We start from the raw sequence: 20465 nt of genomic DNA on the forward strand, positions 1-20465 counted from the left end.
TATGCTAATCCAATTCCCTCCAATCCGCAGCATCTTTCTGGTTTTTTCAGATCCCTGTCCCCTTTCTGGATGCTTCTGAGATCCTCCACTTTTCTTGCCTCTAGAAGTGATCCTAACCAGGTCTGTGGGGGTCTGGGAGTGGCTAAAGAGACCTAAGTCCTCGTAGACACCATGTTTCCTTTGCCCGATTTCTCCCCTTTCCTGTTGATCCCATTTGTTCCTATGGAGCCTCACATTACTCTGCTGCAAGAAGGGGTCCTCGTCCATGTCTGCTGTTGCTGTAGATGGGCGACCATAGGAGCCGCACTGGAATTAATGGGCGACCATAGGAGCTGCACTAGAATGGATGGGGTCCTCGTCCATATCTGCTGTTGCTGTAAATGGGCGACCGTAGGAACTGCACTGGAACGAATGGGTTCACACTGAGGCCATATTACAGCAGAAGAGAATGCCATGGCCTCCCTCTCCCACCCTCTTCAACAGGTCTGTGTGTGAGCGACACTTTCACCCTTATCCATGTGTGCCCTCTTCCTGGTACAGATGAGTCTTCTCAAGATCCACTCCTACAAAGAGAGATACAAGATTGTACGAAGTTTTCAGTCCTTCACTCAGGTTCGCTCCGCCTTGTTGCTCCACAGCCAGAGCTGTTCATCCTCTCACTGCCCTGGTGGTTGCTGGAGGAAGTGATCAGCCCCCGGGAGTGAGTTGACAGCTGGGAAGAAAGACTGGAAGCAAAGTCCGTTGTTGTTGTTGTTGTTGTTAGGGTATCAAGACACACGGATCCAAAGCAATCTCTATAAACCAAATGGACATCAAACTGAAACGCTATCTTCCACAGCCACTGACTGTATGCTCTCCCGTGCTGACGGCTGTCCAATGGAAGGCTCAATCAAACACGTGTTGCAACCCCTCCAGTTCCCTAGTGGGAGCTAAGGGCTGAAAGTGTGACCCAAGTGTCTTCTAGAGTGACTGTAGGGTTGAAGGGCCCAGGTAGGCAGATGCCTGCACATACAGCAATGTAGCTGCATGATACAGGTGATAGTTCTGGTACAGTTGGAGTCGGTGGATCAAAGACTGCCATTCTGTGTAGTTCTGGTGCTGAGAAGGATGCTACGAACGTGAATAAAGGCTGAGAGCCATGGCCCAGAGGGAGACAGGCAAGCAGGAACCAAATGCAACAGGGAGAAGTTTGCAGTTAGAGATTTGCACTAAAGATGGGAGTGAGTGAAATCAGGGGGTCTGAAGCTTGAAGTGAGAGAAAGGCTGATCTAGAGACGAGCTCCATCCTTCGAGTTAGAAGCAGTCACCAGTGACAGAAATCAGAGCGGCATATGTTTAACTAACAGTGCACTAAATGGTTTCTATGTGTTGTCTGTCTAATCCTAACAATTCTGTATTGTCAGGAGACTATCAACAACCCAGGTCAGCTAGTATGGAAACTGACTGGGGCTTGGAGAAGTGCCAGTCAAAAGCAAGGCGAGAAAGGACAGCTAGAGAACTATCAGGAAAGGAAAAGGGATGAGAATAGACTCAATAATTTCACCATATCATTGACGTCTCAGGGACCAACCAAAGCTAACGAAAGGAACAGTGAGCTAGAGATGTGCTTCAGCTGTAGAGCAGACACTGCTGTCAGCAGCGAGTCCAGAACTCACCCAAGGCCATGGCTCTGCCTGTGCAGTCCCCGCTGCGTTGGCTAGAGAAGCACAAAGGCAGGTGTTAGAGGAAAAGGTTGGCTGGAAGCCAGCGGGGTGAATGGGTCACTTTGGGGGTACAGGAAGGAAGGACGGAGACAGTTGTTCTGGGTGGGAGTCACCATGGAGGCACAGGCTGGGACCCGATCAAATGACAGGCAGAACTCTGTAGGAAGCCAAAAGCCGATGATAGCATGCAGTGGGTGGAGGGGTCTGGCTTTGAGATCCACTTCTGCTTCTGCTAATGGTGACATCTGACCAGAAACATACGACAGAGGTACCAACCAAAGCCCTTGACCCTGCTGCAAAGGGACGTAAACACAGTGGGTAGGTGACTGGAGAACACATGATGACGCTGCGTCAGAAGCTTCAGGAGGTGCCAAGCCCTCTGGGTCTGGCACGGGGATATGGCCTGTTGGAGACAGTGTGGGGCAGTGGGGTCCGAGCTCCGGGCTGACTCCTCAAAGGGGCCATGGAGGGAAAGCAGTCAGCTTCCGGTGGTCTGTGCAGCTGTGTGGGCCTTACTCTGGACACAGAGCAGGGCACTATTTTGTTCTCTGTCAGATACTCCCACGCAGGAAAAGGAAGCACCTCTGTCAGATGCTGTGGCCACTTCCTCTTCAGAGGCCCCAGCCAATCTCCGCTTTGCGGCTCGCCGGGCCAGAGGCAGCCGGACTGCAGGCTCTGGTCCGTTGGGTTCCTTTCAGGAACAGGGCCCTGGCTCCCTTCTGGGGTGTGGGGGACATCAGGGTTTTCTCTCAGGTCCCCCGGGCCCCCTGCTCTTGACACTCCCTGCTTCATGTCCCTCAGTCAGCCTGCCTGTCTGTTCCTCTCTATAGCTCGGTCAAGGAGCGTGATGACTGGGGAGCAGATGGCAGCTTTTCACCCACCTGCCACCCCCAACCCCCTGGAAAGGCCAATTAAGATGGGCTGGCTGAAGAAGCAGAGGTCCATCGTGAAAAACTGGCAGCAGCGCTACTTTGTGCTGAGAGCTCAGCAACTCTACTACTACAAGGACGAAGAGGACTCCAAGCCGCAGGTACCTGCTGGGTGTGTGTCCTTGCCTCGGGCCCCGAGGAGCTGGGCAGGGGCCCACTGGCTGCTTTCATTCCTCTAGGCCTCCTCGAGGAGACACAGAATCATCCAGACACCACCACCTGGGTGGTGCGCTTGCCTTGTCGCTGATTTTCTCTATGTGTCCTGAGTGTGAAGATGCCCAAGATGTTCCCATTAGCGCAATAGGGTTCCTAGGGCACCCCAAGTCCAATCTCACACCATAGCAACCCACCATGGTAGCTCAGAAGAACTGGTGTGGGGGCTCGTTGTTGTTGTTGTTCAATAAGTATATATGGGACAACGATTGTATTGAATGCCGAATGCATTCGCACATAAATAGTCTCACACTGGTTCATTGGAGACGTGAACTAAGTCAATGAATAGAGCCGGGGAAGCAGCTGCTGAACGGAGCAGAACAGTCACAGTAGATAAGGGAAGCAAGCGGCTGCTAGAGGAACGGTGAGTTGTTGGGAGACACGTCGCAATCTTAGATGGGCGCAGGAGTGCACCCTGACTTCGTGCAGGTGGTGGGGATGCTTAGGAGTGGGGGCTGCTAAGTGGGCCTCTGGGACCAGAGCCTCCTGGGCAGAGGGAATGGCCACACTCAGACTAGAGGAGCATGTGTGACCTGGGTAGGGAGCATGGAGGGTTCCGGGTGGCAGGAACAGAACCAGTACAGAGACCCGGAGGGGAAGAGCTCAGAGAAGTGAGGGCAGGGGTGGAGGTTTGGGAGGCAGGTTGGGCGTTTGCACTGCGTGTCATGGAGAGCCACTGCGGGGTTTCTGACCGGACGGGAGGCCGTCCTTAGCTTGCTGTAAACAGATGGTTCTGTGTCCTAAACAATATGAAGTCTGAGTAGTGAGCCCTGGTAAATACAGTTAGTGGTGACAGGACTAGGAACGTCAGAGGGAGCTGGGGGCTGGGGGGCAGCAGTGATCAGATTCAGGATAGATGAGAACAGAGGCACAGAGTCACACCTAAGGGTCAGGATGAGTCCTCAAGACAGCTTTGATCCTTAGTCTCAGGCCCGTCCCTTCTCCCTGCCCCCTCATTCTGATGCCCATAGTGGGGAATGAGAGGGTGACAGGCTACCATTAGCCATGGCTATGGGATCCTGAATATAAACTGAGGTCTCTAGCACCTAAGACTGCTGCATATCCACCTAGAGTTCCTATCTGTGATAACGGAAGCAGCGTGGAAGGGTTTTACTAGAACTTCTTAGAGAACATAGACTCTAAAACTTAGGAAGGTGAAGAGGAGGCATATATGGATATTGGAGGTGGCTGAGCAGATGAACCGACGAGCAGATGGGTGGAGCCAAAATGAAAGTCCCTGGGGCTCTGCCTCGCCAGCGTTTGCGGAGATCTGTGTGTGGTGAGTGGACTTCCTGTTCTTTACGAACAACACAGACCCATCGAGCCTAGCAAACGCAGGACAAGATCACAGTGGCTGGCGTGTCAGACTGACATGAGAATCCTCTGGGAGGCAATGCCGCGTTTGCCACCCCAGCCTACCGAGAGGGCCGCTAGGTAGAGGTCTCCGTGAAGTGTGGAAAGAGGAAGTTGTCTCCTACGGAGCACTGCACTCTTCTCGTGGCCCAGCAATTATCTCTACCTTTTCTGTATTCTCCTTGTTTAAATGAGACAATACTGTCTGGCCTGTGTTTATCACATGCTCTAATCATATAAAGTACATATGAAAACCTGTCTTGTAAAAGCAAGCTAGTGACAAGGGTAAAATAGTCACGTGATAGTCCTGGCTTCTTCCCCGTTTGAGAAACTCACGACTCTCATGATTAAATTGACCGGGGATGAGTAGGCGATTATGTCCTAAGTCTGCAAGGACAGTTTATTATGAAATCTGTGAATATAGTAATTGGACCAAGAGGGCAAGTGAAGAAACCGCACAACCCCTACCAAGTGGCTAAAAAAAAAGATCGATAAAACAACACATTCATTTCAGATCTAAAAATGAAGATTGTAGGGCTAGAATGATTATTCCTTACAAAGGACATATTTTGCTGTGTGTTGTACTACATATTTGTCTGGAAAAGCTGCACTTGTACATGGTAGGAAATTTAGATCATTAGAAAAACACAGATAAAAATGATCACAATTCCCATCAAGAAGTAACTGCCTAAGTCCAGCATTCCCTGGCCATAGACACTTAAAAAGTTTTCCTTTAAGTGTGAAATAAGGATTTCATTTCATGAAAGTGGCAAAATGTCACAAATATTGTTTCTTAGTATTGAATATTGTTCTACAATGTCACCAATAATCATGGCAAATAATAGACTGTATAAGCATTCTGAAATTTAAGGTACTTTTTTGCTGTTGTTTTTTCATGACAGGGTTTCTCTATGAAGCCCTGGCTGTCCTGGAACTCACCATAGCCCAGGCTGGCCCCGAACCCACAGAAATTCACCTGCCTCTGCCTCTCGCATGCTGGGATTAAAGGTGTGCGCCACCATTGCCAGACAAATGCTCTGAAATTTTTTAAAAAAGAAGCTGAATGTCTTACTATTGGAAATTGAGCTGATGGTCACGTTATTATCCCAAACCACAGCTGGAGACTGTCCTGCTGTCTTCCTGCATCTCCACCATCTCATTCAAATGCAGATCACGTCTATTTAGTTCTACTCACTATGTGGTCATTTGTTGCTGCTTTGGGGATTCCTGGAGCTGTCTAGAAATGAACTGCAAGTTATAGCTACAGGCTAGGTTTTTGAAAACAAGTAATGCTCTATTTCCTCATTCCTGAATGTGGGGAAAGACTTAAAAGGGAAACACCCATTAGCAAAGATGCAGAAGACACAGCAGCTGACTGCGTGGGCTTAGGGGAGCTGCATTTTAAGAAACAAGGATGGTTTATTTCATAACTGAAAGTCAGTGCAAAAAAATAAAGCTTCACTAATAAATGGGAATCTCTATGTGCATATTTAGTAAACAAATGTCCTTACAATTTAAAGTACTCGTCCAAAACTGCAAGAAAAATTCAAATAAATCAGTAGAAAAAATGGCCAAATTTACAAAAGAAACACAATGTCCAATAAACGTCTACTAGAACTTTGACCTCAGTAACGATCAGTGTCATACAATACACATTAGTGATCCACCATGTCCTCTTGCCAAAGTAAGAGAAGCATTCTAAGTGGTAGTGGATGAAGCCAGGGAACAGGAACACTGCACACAGTTGGTGGAAGTGTATGGTGCCCTGACATCACAGAAAACCTTTGTCCCAAATTTCAAAGTGAAGGAATTCAGCCCAACAGGCCTGTCAGTGCTGTGACGTGTTTAACAACAGGCTCCCTGATGGCAAACTTTGTGTAGGATTTGCCAATATTTCTGTGGTGTAAATATTCATTTCATGTTTGCTTCAAAGTACCACATGAGGGCTGGAGAGATGGCCTAGCAGCAAAGAGCATTGGCTGCTCTTCCAGAGGACCCAAGTTTGATTCCCAGGACATATGTGGCAGCTCCAATTGTCTGTAACTCCAAACCTTCTTATGCTTCCACAGGCACCAGGCATACACATGGCACACGGATAGCATTCAGCAAAAACACTCATATACATAAAATAAAGTTGAAATAAAAATCTAAGTACCACATGAAGTCACGGAAGGTAGAGCTGAGAAGATTTGCAATAGCGCACATAGTGCTCCACAAAATTTCTACTGCATGGATAAATCCCACCCCAGACATAATAGAAAGGCGTGGGAAAGAACAAGAAGTGGCAAGCTTGGGGTAACACTATCTTTTTCTTTTCTTACTTTGTAATTATGTGGGAGGCAGGGGGATATGTGCTGGGAACTGTGTCCTGGAGCTGAAGCTATGGGAACACTCACTGTGCTGGGAACCAAAATCGGCTCCTTTAGGAGAGAACTCTTAACCGCTGAGCCATCTCTCCAGCCTCACCTTATTCTTTTGGATATGAAATCATTTACCATGCACTCACATAGTGTAAGCTTTAGTGGTTTGGAATGCACCTCGATCTGCTTTTGGGAGCCATGCACTCTGGTTCTGCCCCGTCTCTACTCGGAACCCACCCAGGCCAGCTGTAAAGTGAGTGACAGCAGCGGCAGGTGCTTGAGCCCTTTTCTTCTTCCCTGTCCCACCTTTACCCCCAGGGCATCTTCCTCTCATCACCATCTTGTTGGTTACAGTGTCCCAGGGTCTCCCTGCACAGTTTTGGGCAGGGAGATCTACCAGGAGTGTTGGTGCTCAGGGTGTGTGGCTCGAACTCTGCCGCTTCTTTGAGCTAAGTCTGGGTAGGAAATCCTGATCAGGAATTCTGGATTCTTACTGTTTCTCACATTTTCTTGTTTAGTGTGACTTGTGGTGTTCGGTCAGCTAATTAACGTCTTGCAGCCTCGTTTCCTCTTCTCGTCCATCGGGAGAACAGTCCTTTCTGGATTTCTCATGAGGCTCTGCTCCACTAATCTGTTTGGAGCAGTGAGCAGGGCCTGGCACCTCACAGCTGCTCAACAGAGTATACAAACATGAAGTAACGCCAGTACTTTATCTTTACAATTTGTGATGAAGTGATTCGGGGTACCAGGTCACAGTTTAGAGAGGCACCTCTGAAAGTGACTTCCCTTCCTGGGGGCATTCCTTCCTGTACAGAAATGACAGGCTTTCTTCCTCTGGAGCCGCACTAACCCAGACTAATAGAGCAGTCATGTGACGTAAGGATGGTGTGAGGAGCCAGGTGACCTCCAGACAGTGAGCCCTGCAGGTGACAGCATTAAAAGTTGCAGAGGGATGGCAGAGCTCCACCTGATAGACAGGGAGCTTTTCCTCCTTTTTATCTGCTCCTTCTTGCCATCTCCTCCTCTCCCTCCTCTCTCCCTCCTCTCCCTCCTGCCTCCCTCCTCCCTCCCTCTCCTCTACCTTCTTATTCTTTCTTTTTATCTCTCAGACATCCTTCTTCCTAGACCCCAGGTAACTTTCTTTTTCCAGGTTTCTGATGTTATTTTGGAAATGTCTTAATCCTCTGGTCCTTTATGCTTTCACCGTGGCTGGTTTTTGTTTAGACTGGAATAACGGCAGCTTAGGACCTGACATCTGACCTTCAACCTCCGCGACTTTTATATAAAACAGGAGTAACTAAGTCTAGAGAAGTCAGCCATGTCATTTAGCTCCCAATCTAAATCTCATCGGAAAGGTGGATGTGGAGGTCCTTGCCACTCGGGTGCTGTGAGGATCTAGTGAACAGTCCTGTGGGAAAGCCCAATGCGGTGCTGAAGCATTGTGTGCATGCAGGGTAGAAGTGACTTGGCTCTCTGACAAGGTGTCTCCAGTCAGGCCCTTGCCCTGCTTTCCCCAGGGATCCAGCAACTGCCACTCACCTTGGCCAAGACCTGAGTCAGAGGGATGGATGTCCTTGCGACTGGAGGCAGCTTTCCTGCTCCTCTGCTTGCCCTCCTCACTCACTGTTAGCATCTCGTTTGTTTCCCCAAATTAGCTGCTTCCTAGGTAAGAAGTTGCCGATTACATCACAAGCATAACCTTTGCTCTTTCAGGGCTGCATGTATCTGCCTGGCAGCACAGTCAAAGAAATCGCCACAAACCCCGAGGAAGCCGGGAAATTTGTCTTCGAAGTCATTCCAGGTAGGTAGCCTGCATTTCCACCTCACACCTAGAAGTCAAGGTGACGGGCCATCATTCAGTCATGTCAGTTCCACAGAGGTCAGAAGCCATTTGCTACTGACAGGAAGAGCAGCTACGGCATTCGGTTCAGCATTCGAGATGTCCATCTCACCGTCCGTCTCTGTCTCTTCCTGCCACAGTGTCTTCCTATTTACACACACGGTGGGCATATAGAAATCCCAGACCTAGAACCCATGTTCCTGCAGTCGTTTCCAAGGCTCCACGCAGCCTGGACTAACTATGGAACATTTTTAGGTCATCTCTTTGTCCTCCTCTTGCAGAAGGTCATGGTGCCATAGGAAACAGGATTTCTGATCAGGGCCCTGTCTGGGCAGACCTCAGGTCTAAGGCTCACCGTAGTGCGTATTTAACTCACAGAAGAGGGAGAGCATCTCTACCCTTCTGCCCGACCGTCAGCTTGAGAACAGGCGTGGGGGTTCTCCTGTTGGGTAACACACCCCTCTCAGCCTCCGTACGTAGCATTTTAGGAGATGCCATCTCTCATCCAACAGCAAAGGTGCTGGGCATCCGCTGAGAGCTGGGGCTGCTATAGGGCTGGAGCTCAAAGAACGGAAACAGCCACACGCAGCGTACAGTCCAGCATCACGCCCATAGCACAGGCGAATTATGTAATCTTACGGAAAGGACAGCAGCTAAAGCAAAGAGAGAACACGTTCTGTCTGAGGGGATGGAGGCGGTTGCTTCGTCACCAATCATGGAGCAGGCCGAGGGTGTGTCACTGAGAACGTGGAACTGGGGTAAACTTAGGAAGGGGGAAGTCTTTCTGAGGACAGGGATGACCAAGCCTCTATGTGACAGAGAATTCCACATGGATCAGTGTGGTCATGGTGACATGATTTCAGGAATGGGGATTCGATAGGCCTTTCTCGGCAATTATAAGAAATTGGACATCTATGCCAGAAGGATGCAAAGCCACTGGGCCATTCTAAGTGTGGTGACATGCTACGGCTCATATTCAAAATTCATGTGATTTGAGAGTAAAATGTAAGTCGTAAGGATGAGAACGGAGCGGGGATGGATATTAGTGAGGAGACTCGTGCAACAAGGCAAGTCAGGGGTGGTGGCTAAAGAAAGTTTTCTGATGGGGCTTCTCACGGAAGAACCAAAGGGGCTCCTGCCGCCAGTAAATCAAGATGTGTTTTGATGGTGTAGCAGACTGAAGTGTGTTCTTGGCAGAGAAGGACACCAGTTAGGTTCTGCCCAGCAGGACATTTGTAGGGAGGAGGAAGGCAGCAGTCGTGCCCAGGGTTTGACTGGTCAGATACCTGGTATCTCCGGGCTTAGGTCCTAATGACTGTAAGCTGGTAACACCGCAATGCCCTACTCCATCTCAGAGGGAGCCTGCACTTACTCAGGTCATCTTAGTTCTTCCCTGAGCATGTTTTGCTTCCAGGTCTACCCCTGGAGACACCCACGAGAAAGGCTTTCATGGAGAAGAGACTGATAAGATGCGTTTTGAATTGGCTCACCCCAAACTGAGAAAGAAGGGTTGGTGGTGCTAAGTCCAAGAGACCAGAACTAAAGGGACTGGGAAGCTGGTTTCTGCAGGAAAATCCGGGGCTGTGTCCCTGGGACAATTGGAATAGGCTCTCTCTCAGATGACCTGGCATTGTAGGAAGAGGGGGCTTCAACAGCATCTGGTGATCGAAGGGATTGCTATTATTTTTGTCCCTTCTAATGCCTTTATCAGCTAAAGAAAATTCTGTATCTGCAGTTTTCTGCCTGCAAGGAGGCGTAGGAAGACTTTAAGTTCCTTTCTTTCCCTCATTTCTTCTTTTGCCACTTTTCCTCATTTTTGTCCCCTCCTGCAACACTTGTCCTGTCTTTTCCACCATCTTTCTGCCCCTTGACCCATTTAAACTTTACTCTGTTTACTAAAGCAAGAATGTAAACGAGGCCCCGACAGTCTCCCTGTGCCCCTTAAGTGAGTGCTGGAAACTCATCCTCTGCGAGACTCTGTGTGGTCCCAGCAGCCTGTGATGGGAGAGACACCTGCTCTATGAGAATGGCTCTCTGGCACCCATTGTCCCTCTCGCCTGGAGCTTTTGTTCCCTCCCAGATCACCACAGCTGAGCTCAGGCTGCTTTGAGAAGCACTGGTTGGGGGCATGAAAACAAGACGTCTCCTTGAATGCTGAACTGAATGCTGTAGTTGCTCTTCCTGTCAGTAGCAGATGGCTTCTGACCTCTGTGGAAGTGGCCCTCTGCCAAAGCCAGGGCAATTGTGAGTCCTGTCTTCAGTGACTCGTCAATAGGAATATGCTATTGGCTAGAGCCACAGGAGTGGACCAAGACCCAGGGTCACTGAGCGAGGCTGGACAGCACTGTTTTGACTCTCAGTGCTTCACTGAACTAAGAGACCAGGTTCAGCTTTTCCCCCATCCCCGTGGCTCTGGCTCCTCCTGCTCTACAACCTTCCCATGTGCTACTCTTTCCGTCAGCCTCATGTGACCAGAATCGTGTGGGACAAGACTCCTATGTCCTCATGGCCAGCTCTCAGGTAGAGATGGAGGAGTGGGTGAAGTTCCTCAGGAGAGTCGCCGGCACGCCCTCTGGAGGTAAGGATGGGCACAGCACAACCATTTCTGAGCAGGTCTGGGAGGAGGAGGAAGCAGGCTCCAGGCACCATCTCTCATTGTGCAGTGTTCAGGGGAGAGGCTCAGAGACCTCTGAAGCCACTGGCATGGTCAGGTCCTCTGCTGAGTATGGGAAAAGAGGCTTCTGGGTATCTCGCCATCCTCCTAGCTTACCTCAAAGAGCCAACTGCAGACCAAATAGAATCACAGTAAGCCCTTTGCCTTGTCCAGCCAAGGAATGTGACACCCTGAAGTAAGGGATTCTCCACTTTGGCTAAAGTCCTGTCTCTGAGATGAAGAGATTGGCTAGCTGAGCTGAGTTACTGGTAGCCTTGGGTCTTTCTGTGCCATGGGTCTATCTGTTATGGATCCAAGAAGTCTAAGGACAAGAGGGACAACCAAGGCTGGTCAGTACAGAAGGACAGCTGTCCCCCAGAAGACAGGGATCTTACAAATGTGTGGTAAATTTCGCATTTAGCTCTCTCTAGGGTATACAAACTGTTTGAGGTCTCTGGGCATCCTAGTGATATTTTCACCCTTGGGCAATGATTGGACTATAAAAGACAAACAACAAAAACCTGATGCCAAATATGTATAAGATCAACAGATGTGAATTTAGCATGTTTTCTTCATTTTATAAAAATGTAAAATAACTCAAATTTGTAAGTTCACAAAATACCATTTTCCAACATTTTAGGGAAGTGAGCTACTTGTGTTGACTCCAGGAAAACTATAAATATGTAATTAATTATTGATGCTGTCTTTTATTTTAGAACTCATTTATGGAAGCATTCATGGTTAAATATTGATTTTATTTCCCAACAATTTCTTTCAGAAATTATAAGAATACCAAAATATGTTATGTAAAATTGAAAAAAACCCCAGCCATTTGAGTACTTTTAATGCTTCTTTGTTCCAACCAGGGTTGTGTGTACATATATTTTTTTCTGAACTATAAATGTAGAATGTATGAAATTTTATATGTTTTGTCACTTAGTTATTTCATGTTACTATAAAATCTTTTTGAAGGTTTATTTTTATTATTTGTGTATGCATGCATGAGTACGTGTGTGTGTATATGCAAACTCATGAATGTATGTGCATGTATGTGTGCGCAGGCATGTACATGCATGTAGTTCTTGTGGAGGTCAGAAAGCTGTGTGAGATCTCCTGGAGTCATAGCTACAGGCAGTGGGCTGCCTTTGGATGCTGGATCTACATTCGCATCCTCTGCAAAGAGAGGTCTCCTCTTATCTACTGAACCATCTCTCTAGTCCCTACCAAAGAATCTTATTGAGTCATTCCAAAGGTTGTTTTGATGCAGAATAGAAATCACATCCAATGATGTTAAGTAGCAGAAAGGGTTGCTGGGTAGATGCACTGAAAACAGGGACTGCCATGGACCCCACAGGTTCAGGAACTGAAAAAGAAAATTCTATTAGTTTCTCTGGGCGATGCCTTCACCTATTGACTTCTCTTTGCATGCCTGCCTTGTTCCGGTCTAGCCAGTGGTCCCTCGTGCCCACACTTATCCCACATTTATTCTTATGCCAGTCAACTTCTCTGTACCTCTGCTGCCAGCACTAACTCAACCTCTGCAGCCCCATTGTTAACTCCAGAGAAAGAAACTCTACCTGGCTCAGCCGAGGTCAGGATTCCGCCTGGGGACATGGGTCCTGTGGCCCACCAGGAAGGGCTTGGAGAAGAAGCCTTCAGAATAAGAATGTCTGCCAAGGCTGTCATTAACGTCGGCACCAATGCACAGAAAGCTCTGTAGCTCCCCTGGCTGTTTCCCAAGTCCATGATGGGAACTGTGCCAAGAAGAAGCTTTGATTTTTTTTTTATTAATTTTTAACATATGAAAGCTTGATCCTGTGCTGTGCCCTCTGGAATGTCTTCACCATGACCTTCATTAAGTCCTGGACTGCAAGGCCAAGGGCCTGCTGACACGCCCTTTTCCTAGTGAAGGGTTTTGGTCATCGGCAGGGGTCATGGGTGTTATCTACCTTGGCATCTGCTCTGTGTTCTCACTGGGACCTGTGCCCCCAGCAGCCTGGAGGAGACCGGCCCTGCTGCCTGCTGTGCCCTGTCCCCATACTCAAAGGATTCCTCTCATCAAACTGTCAGCCACCACCCTGAGAGGGAAGCTGAGTTTAGTGCTGGGAGTGGAGGATGCACTATGGGCTTATTTGGGGAACCGTGTTAGCTGTGGTGTGATGACTACTCACTGGATCAATGTGGCAGTGTCGCAGAGTAAAGTAAAGGAAACCGACCCTTGGCATCATTTACCTGAGGCTGAAGAGTTCTGATCCCTCCAAAGGCTGCCCTATCTACTTATTGAACAGCAAAGGTGGTCTCAAAAAGGAATGAAGAACTTCTGTCTTGATCAATCTTTTCTAGGAGTCTCGAAGAGGGGAAATTGAGAAAATTGTTTTTAGGGCCCGACTGACTCAGAACAGCTCACGAAGCCAGAGCCAGATAGCATCGGTCGGTATCTGCGAGCCGTTTGCATCATGTTTGTTGGGGGTGTTGCTTTCAAGGCCTTCCTGCTTCCAGCAGATGGTCTTTAGTTTAGTAACCACATCTTACAGGCACACTCCTTGTTCTGAGGCAGGTGCACAGCTGAGCCTCGAAGGAGAAATAGGTAGCATGGTACCTCACTCTGGAATCCAAAGTATCGTAAGATGAATGAGGTTGCTTCTCTTAGGAGTCGCTAGTCTAAGCAGCTGGGACGCAGTGTGGAAGCCAAATGAGTGCATAGTTCTAAATGATCTCAAAGCACATTATTAAGTCGGTTACAGGTGAGGTAAAAGTTGGATTTGTAAAGACAAGTGTCATACGGCACTTCTTAGAAAAGTCATTCCCACGGACCCAACATGGATTGCAGACAACGGAGCTTCACTACAGCCATGACATCCCTCGTAGGTTCTTCCCACGTTAAATGAGGGAACTTCAGACATGAAAGGGTAGGTGGCCACGCCCAGGAGACTATCTGGAGAGGGACAGTGGCAGGGCATACGGTGCCATCAATGAGCTGCAGTTGGATTGCTGGACATACTCCCAAAACTGTGACATCACCAAGACACATTGCCATCTCCTTCCAGCCCTAGGGCAGCTGTGCATTTCCCATGTATTCTCGGCCACTTCTCACTACCTCCATTCCTCCACCTGCTCAGAAACAGAACCCTTCCTGCTCAAGCCCACCACTAACCTTGCTCATCTGCCCTCTGACAGACATGCTAATGTCATGTCAAGTCAAGTCAAACCCCTCTGCTCAATCCTTTCCTACTCTTCCCTTCTCAAAGTAAAGGCTTCCTATGGATTCACAATGCACAACGTTCCTTTGTTATCTCTTTGTCCTTGTTTTCTAGTTCCTGCCCCCATGTCCGTTCCTCTCCAGCATCACCAGCCTCAAACACCATATGCGCGCGCCTGCCTTAGGGGCTCTGCGCCTTCTCTTCTCTGTTTTGAATCCTCTGCTTGACTTGGTTACTTGTGTACCTTTTGTCTGGTTGGTTGGTTTTCTTCAGGTTTTTGCTTAAAGATCACCTCAGTAATTCCCCATTGGGTCATTCTGTTGAACATTTAGTAGCTTTCATTACCTAGTCCAGCCCTCCCTAATCCTCTGTTCTCTGTTTTTCTCTCTGGCATGTAAACCCTTCCTTACTTGGTAAGTGTTTGTTTCATAGTCCTCCTCACTGGGATAAAAACTTCAATCTGTATGGCAGGATTTGATTTTTTCTGTGTCTCCCGGGATGGAAACAGTCCCTGGCTTGTGTTAAATGGACTGGTTAAGGAGGAACCTCTCCACATCAGAGTCCCTCTGGGTCACTGTCCCAGGCTATTCTTGCCATTGGCTGATGTCCACCAAGAAAGGACTTCTTCCCATGGAAGAAGGTAACAGCACGTCCTGCTGAAGTTCTTTTTGATTCAATGACATCCTTAGAAAAGCCGATTAAAGTGTGGGAACTGGCCAGAATGGTAGCTGGACTTGAAGAGCCTTGCCTCCCATGGGGGGGGGCTCTCTGACACCTGTAGCCCACCTGAGTGCCAGCCTCAAATGAGAGAAGCCACTCTGGGCAGAACAGACACCTTCTCTTGCTCCTGCTGCTGAAGAGGTGGCCTCAAGGTCTCCCAGCTTCTCAGATGTCCCTCCTTTCTGGCAGGCTCTGCAGGTTCCTCACATCTCCTCGGGGAGCAGCTGCTTGGGTGTTCTCAGCAGACTCGCTGTTTACAGAGGACCAGCTGGATAGACGGGCCAGAGCCACAGTGCCCTGGAAGCTGGGGATGTGATCTCAAAGTCTTGCAGGAAAAGAGAACAGAGGCAATCAGCTTCTAATAGCTCATCCCAGGCCTCAGTTCTGGTGTGTGTGTGTGTGTGTGTGTGTGTGTGTGTGTGTGTTTTCCAGACTCCTCTCCTCTCAGCATCGAGACCACACTCTCAAGTCATCATGGTGAAACTTGGCTTCTGTCCCCGGGGACAGGCATCCAGGCTGCAGATGGCATCTCTGTTGACTGTTTCCCTTGCCCTCTGGGTGCTTGCTCAGCGGCTCCTGGTCCAGGAGTTCTGTGTTAGGTTTCACCCTTCTCACTGAAGCTGCAGGTAGAGGACAGGGTTCAGCTCCTTTGTTTAGGTTTCATGGTGGATTTGCCAACACATGGCTTATGCAATGTAAATATTGACTTATTATAAACCTCAAGGATTTTTTCTTCCTCTGGTCTTTTATTTCCTTATACCCTTCAGGACATGTTTTCACAATCCCCAGCACAATGCAGCTTGTGGGATGTACCATCCATTATTCTGTGTGACCTCGTCTTTCTTTCTAGCTAAGCCTGAGAATTTTTAATTATTTCTACTAACTCCCTATCTCCCCTTCCTCCAGCTCCTAAATATAAGAAAGGTGTGCATCCGTTCATTTACTCTGAAACTCTCTACTGATGACTCGCCGACACTAGGGAGAAAGACCTCTGGTTCTCCCCCTGGAGGGAGAGGAGGAAACGACTCAAGGAACTCAGTCTACTAAAAGACACTAAAATTAAAATTTAAAAACCAAGGGATAATATAAAACAATAATTTTAAAAAACGCTATGAAGGCTTGGTGTGGTTGCTCATACCTATAACTCCAGCACTTAGGGCCTGAGGCAGGAGGATCACTGAGAGTTCGAAGCCAGCCTGGGCTACAGAATGAGTTCTAGGTCAGGCCAGGCTAGAGTGAGAAACTGCCTTATAAAATAAAAATGCATCATGGAAGGAAAATGCCAGAAACAAAGTAAAGTTTTGTGAAGGAGATTGAGGAAGGCTTTTCTGAACCAGGAATGACTCACTGAACTCCAAATAGGCAGGGGAGGTGAACAAGGCAGAGAATCGGGCAAAGGAATGGTGTCTATATCAAAGGGGACAGAAGCTGCAAATGTCTTGAGACAGAAAGGGGAGTGTGTGCTGGGGTTTTGAGATGGGGGTGAGGGTAGGTGGTAGCAGTAGAGACAGCTGGGGAATGCCTTGGTCACCAGGACCAACAGACAGCCATTCTGGAGAAAGGTTCAAGAAAGAAGGTGGTAAAGTCAGATTACATTTAAAACTTTATTCTAGTTGCTGTGTGCATCATTGCCTGGGCTGGAGGCCCAGAGAAAAGGTGGTAGACCTGGAGCTGGAGCTGTCATCCAGGCAAGAGTGGATGAGAGGCAGCTTGTATAGGACGAGGGCAGTGGAGCTGGGAGAATCAGACAGGTTTGCACAGCGTTCTAGAGGTGGCATTGCCAAGACCTGGGTGTGAATTCCGTGTGGAGAGAGAAGGTGGTGTCAAAGATGAGTCCCAACTCCTGGCTGGGGATGACAGAGGGATGAACACTTGGTTGGCAGTGTGAGACGGCCCCAGGCCCTTCCTGGCAGTTCTCTCTCTGCCTGGACCTCTGTGGTGGTCTCTAGGTGCACAGGGTCAGTTACAGCCATCCATTCTGTCTTCGTAAAGTGTGTGTGTGTGTGTGGGGGGGTAGCTGACTCGCTTCACCCAACAGCCTACCTCTGAGATCATTGTCTCAGAAGACCCTGACTAAGCCATGCATGTCTCTGAAAGCTTTCCAGGAGAGGGTGGGCTGGCTTCATAAAGGCTAAGTGGCATTCTGTGTTGCTGCCAGACAGCTTGATATATGGTGCAATGCTGGTAAACGCTTGCGTGTGGGATTTTCTTTCTTTCTTTTAACCCGCTTCTGAGCTGTCCCCTGAATGGCGGCTGACAATTAGCTGCTAAGTAAAAGGAGGCACTTATTTTTATTGTATTCTGGCAGCTTTATGTTTACTCTCTGAAAGCCAAGGGAGCCTCTTGTGTGTAAAGGTGAGTAGGGAGTAGGGAGAAGTGTTGGGAAAGGGCCGGGCAGGTGCCGACACATCCCTAGGGTTCCGCCCAGGAGTCAGAACCTGAACAGCCTTTGCAAGCATGTGCTGAGCTGGAAGTCAGAGAAGACAGTTAGCTCTAGCAGTGCAGGCAGAGAGGCCAGACTGACTCCTCGGAGGCAGAGCGCTCGGCAGCCATGCCTCACGTCCCCAGGATGCCGCGCTGGGAACTGGGCTGTGGCTTTCCCACCCTGGCGCTCCTCTTTTGCTGGGACTTCAGGAAGAGAGCCCCCAAGCTCCGAAAGAAAGGTATTTCTTTCCTATTTGATCATTCTTCCACGATAGGGGACTTTTCTCAGCTTCTCTCTGCTCTCCTGTCAGGACAGGGTATGCGTCTGAAACTGAGCCCTGGGGAACCTGGAGCTGACAGAGAGGCGGTGCTGGGGTCTGGCTCTGCAAGGGACTCAAAGAAGCCGAGTGGTGGTAGAGGAGGGACAAGACAGAGGGGGAGCTCACTGCTGATCTATCCATTTTCACTTCCCTAAACCGCTCAGTGTCCTGGGGTTTTGTAGCCACTCTGGGGAGGAATCTCTGGAGCAGAGGGTGGAAGATGGATGGACAGGGAACAGAAGGGGCAGCTGTCTCATCTATGAGAACAAGATGTTACTGTCAGGGGGCTATCAGGACAAAGCGTCTTCTGTTCAAAGCCTCAGGTCTGAGAACTGGGGAAAATGCGGGAAGTATGAGGTAGGGTGGTATAGTTGGCACTGTAGCATGGTGGGAGAAGCCCCCGGAGGCCTCTAGCCTTGGATCCTTCCTGAACATGGTTGATGTCTTAAAGATCATTACAGTGACTCTGTGGGGGCTACTCTGGTATAAAACCCAAGAGTTCTTGCATGATAGGCAAATGCTCTGAGCTATTTTCCCATTCCTTAAAATAAAAAAAACTTTGTGTGTGTGCACGTTCATGTGTATGTGCACGTGTGTGCATTGAGTGTGTGCACATGGAATTTAGAGGTCAGCCTTGGGTGTCATTCCTCAGGAGTCATCCACCTGTGTTTGGAGATGTGGTCTCTCACAAACACGCCTGGGACTCATAGGTTAGGTTGATGACCAGTGAGACCTGGGGTTTGGCAGTCTGCACCTCACGGGGACTAAGGCTGTGATCAAGACCGGGTACTGGTGTCTGAATAGCAAATGCTTTACCCACTGTGCCTTCTCCCCAGTCCCTGTTTTGTTTTCTTGCCTTTTTTATAAGACAGGAGCCAGACTTCCCATTGACTTTAATAAAGACAGATTGAACTGCTACACAGAGGGCCCCAGAAAAAAAAGTATGGTCTTAGCCAAATTTCAAACCTGAGTCTAACTTTTCAGTTTCTGGCTTCAGATTAGCCCAAGTAAATCAATCAATTGTCACATTCAAAAATTAGCCAGACCATAGTCTGTACATCTTAATGAGCTGATATACAGTTAGAATTGGCATTCATCAATTGTCTGAAGTGAGGTCTTAGAGAGATTCCTAATCTGAACCCAGTTTATTTTGGTATGTGATACTTTTATTTGTAAGTTTTTAATAATAAAGTTTTTTTTTAAAAAAACCAGTCAACTGCTGCAAAAATTATATTGCATATCATACAATGACTGTAATTAATAGGTTGAATTTTATAACTGTTAAGATGAAAGCACTTCTGCTAAGTGATTGACTCAGAGTGACAATGAGTTCTGGTGAATGATTTTATTGGGCCTTACATTGCTGCCGAGAGCAGAACTATGAAGTCCAGATGCCCTGAAGGCATCTACTACAACATTGGTAGGCCAGAGCAACACCTGCCTCACTGGCCTCTCCTTCACTGGCCTCTCCAGTTTTTGTCCTTGGGCTGCCTCTCTTTCAGTCCCTGTGTCCAGATTTTTCTATGTATACCTAGAAGCAAAGGTAAGGATAAGAACCAGGTGGTGGTGGCACATGCCTTTAATCTCAGCACTTGGAAGGCAGAGGCAGGTGGTTCTTTGTGAGTTCAAATCCACCCTGGTCTACAAAGCAAGCTCCATGACAACCAGGGCTGTTATACAGAAAACCCTGTTCCCCACAAAAAAAAGGGAATAAAGACAAGGACCAAGAGAACGAGACAATACAGTCAGTGCGTTTCTGTGTGTGCGTGCATGTGCGTGTGTGTGTGTGTGTGTGTGTGTGTGTGTGTGTGAGAGAGAGAGAGAGAGAGAGAGAGAGAGAGAGAGAGACTGGGGTGGGGTGGAGAGTTGAATACCAGGGTCTGCTTTGAATTCCACACAATGTGATCTGTGATGACGAATGATCAAACCTGACCAAGATAAACCTAGGGTGCTTTCTTTCATGGAGTAAGGGACACAGGGGCCCTCTTGTCTCTAGGGAGTATGGCAAGTTCTCCATAGAGAGAATTGCTTTGGCCAAGTTCTGAGCCACAGATATGAAGTTCGGATACTTCTTCCTGGAGGAATTTAAAGTCATGAGTTTATGAGGAAGTGAGCAAGGGCAGGAAGAGAGTTCTGGGGGACAAGCTAACGCTCGGAGGTCAGGGAGAAAGGAAGACGCTTTGGAGGAAGGTAAGAGCAGACGATGATGTGAATGAGGAACCCAGAGAGGGTAGTTCCAGGAGCCACTAGGAAGTGTAGCAAGAGGGGGTCATGACCTACTGTGCCCCAGCTGCTGACTGAACAGCCGACATGAGCCCTAGAAATCTAACCCTACAATTGAAAAACATAAAGGCCACTGGTCTCCTCGACAAGAGGGAGTTTGGAGAAATGCTGAGCAGAGGGATGAGTGGGGAGCACGGGAGACAGCAGGTGGAATGTTCCTGAAGTCTAAGGCAGCTTCTGTGCCAGGAGATAAAAATAGGTGAACCAGACGGGCTGTCTCTCTCTGCGGCGCTCACAGCTCGCGGAAGAATGCTGCTTAAATAAATCACGGCAACGCTACATAAGAGGCGATAGAGGAGAGGCGGGAATGGGGGATCTGTGGATTCAGAGATGGCTCCACCCCCTCCCCAAGTCTTCCAAACTCAGAAAGACTGGGTGTCTAGGGGGTGTGAGAAGAAAGCCATCAGCTTGGGAGTTTCTAAGTGCAAGCCTGCTTTTTATTTTCACACCATCTCAAACGTCAAAGA

The 20465-nt window shown here is 48.4% G+C and overlaps 1 protein-coding gene across 3 annotated transcripts in view; it reads left to right on the forward strand.

Moving 5' to 3' along the window:
- Window positions 1-20465, forward strand: part of Arhgap25 (Rho GTPase activating protein 25) — a 76369-nt gene that overhangs the window by 32426 nt on the left and 23478 nt on the right. The window contains exons 1-4 of one of the 3 annotated variants that reach the window (XM_048416412.3): window positions 2231-2381; window positions 2534-2733; window positions 8272-8359; window positions 10860-10976. In XM_048416412.3, the coding sequence (XP_048272369.3) occupies window positions 2551-2733; window positions 8272-8359; window positions 10860-10976 (388 nt within the window). In that variant the 5' untranslated portion in view covers window positions 2231-2381; window positions 2534-2550. Of the gene's footprint in view, window positions 1-2230; window positions 2382-2533; window positions 2734-8271; window positions 8360-10859; window positions 10977-17521; window positions 17635-20465 lie in introns of those variants that run through there. The other 2 variants (XM_048416413.3, XM_085690615.2) reach the window with 2 other exon arrangements.

This window comes from Myodes glareolus, chromosome 6 (assembly GCF_982192425.1).
Source record: "Myodes glareolus chromosome 6, mMyoGla1.1, whole genome shotgun sequence".
Lineage (NCBI taxonomy): Eukaryota > Metazoa > Chordata > Mammalia > Rodentia > Cricetidae > Myodes > Myodes glareolus.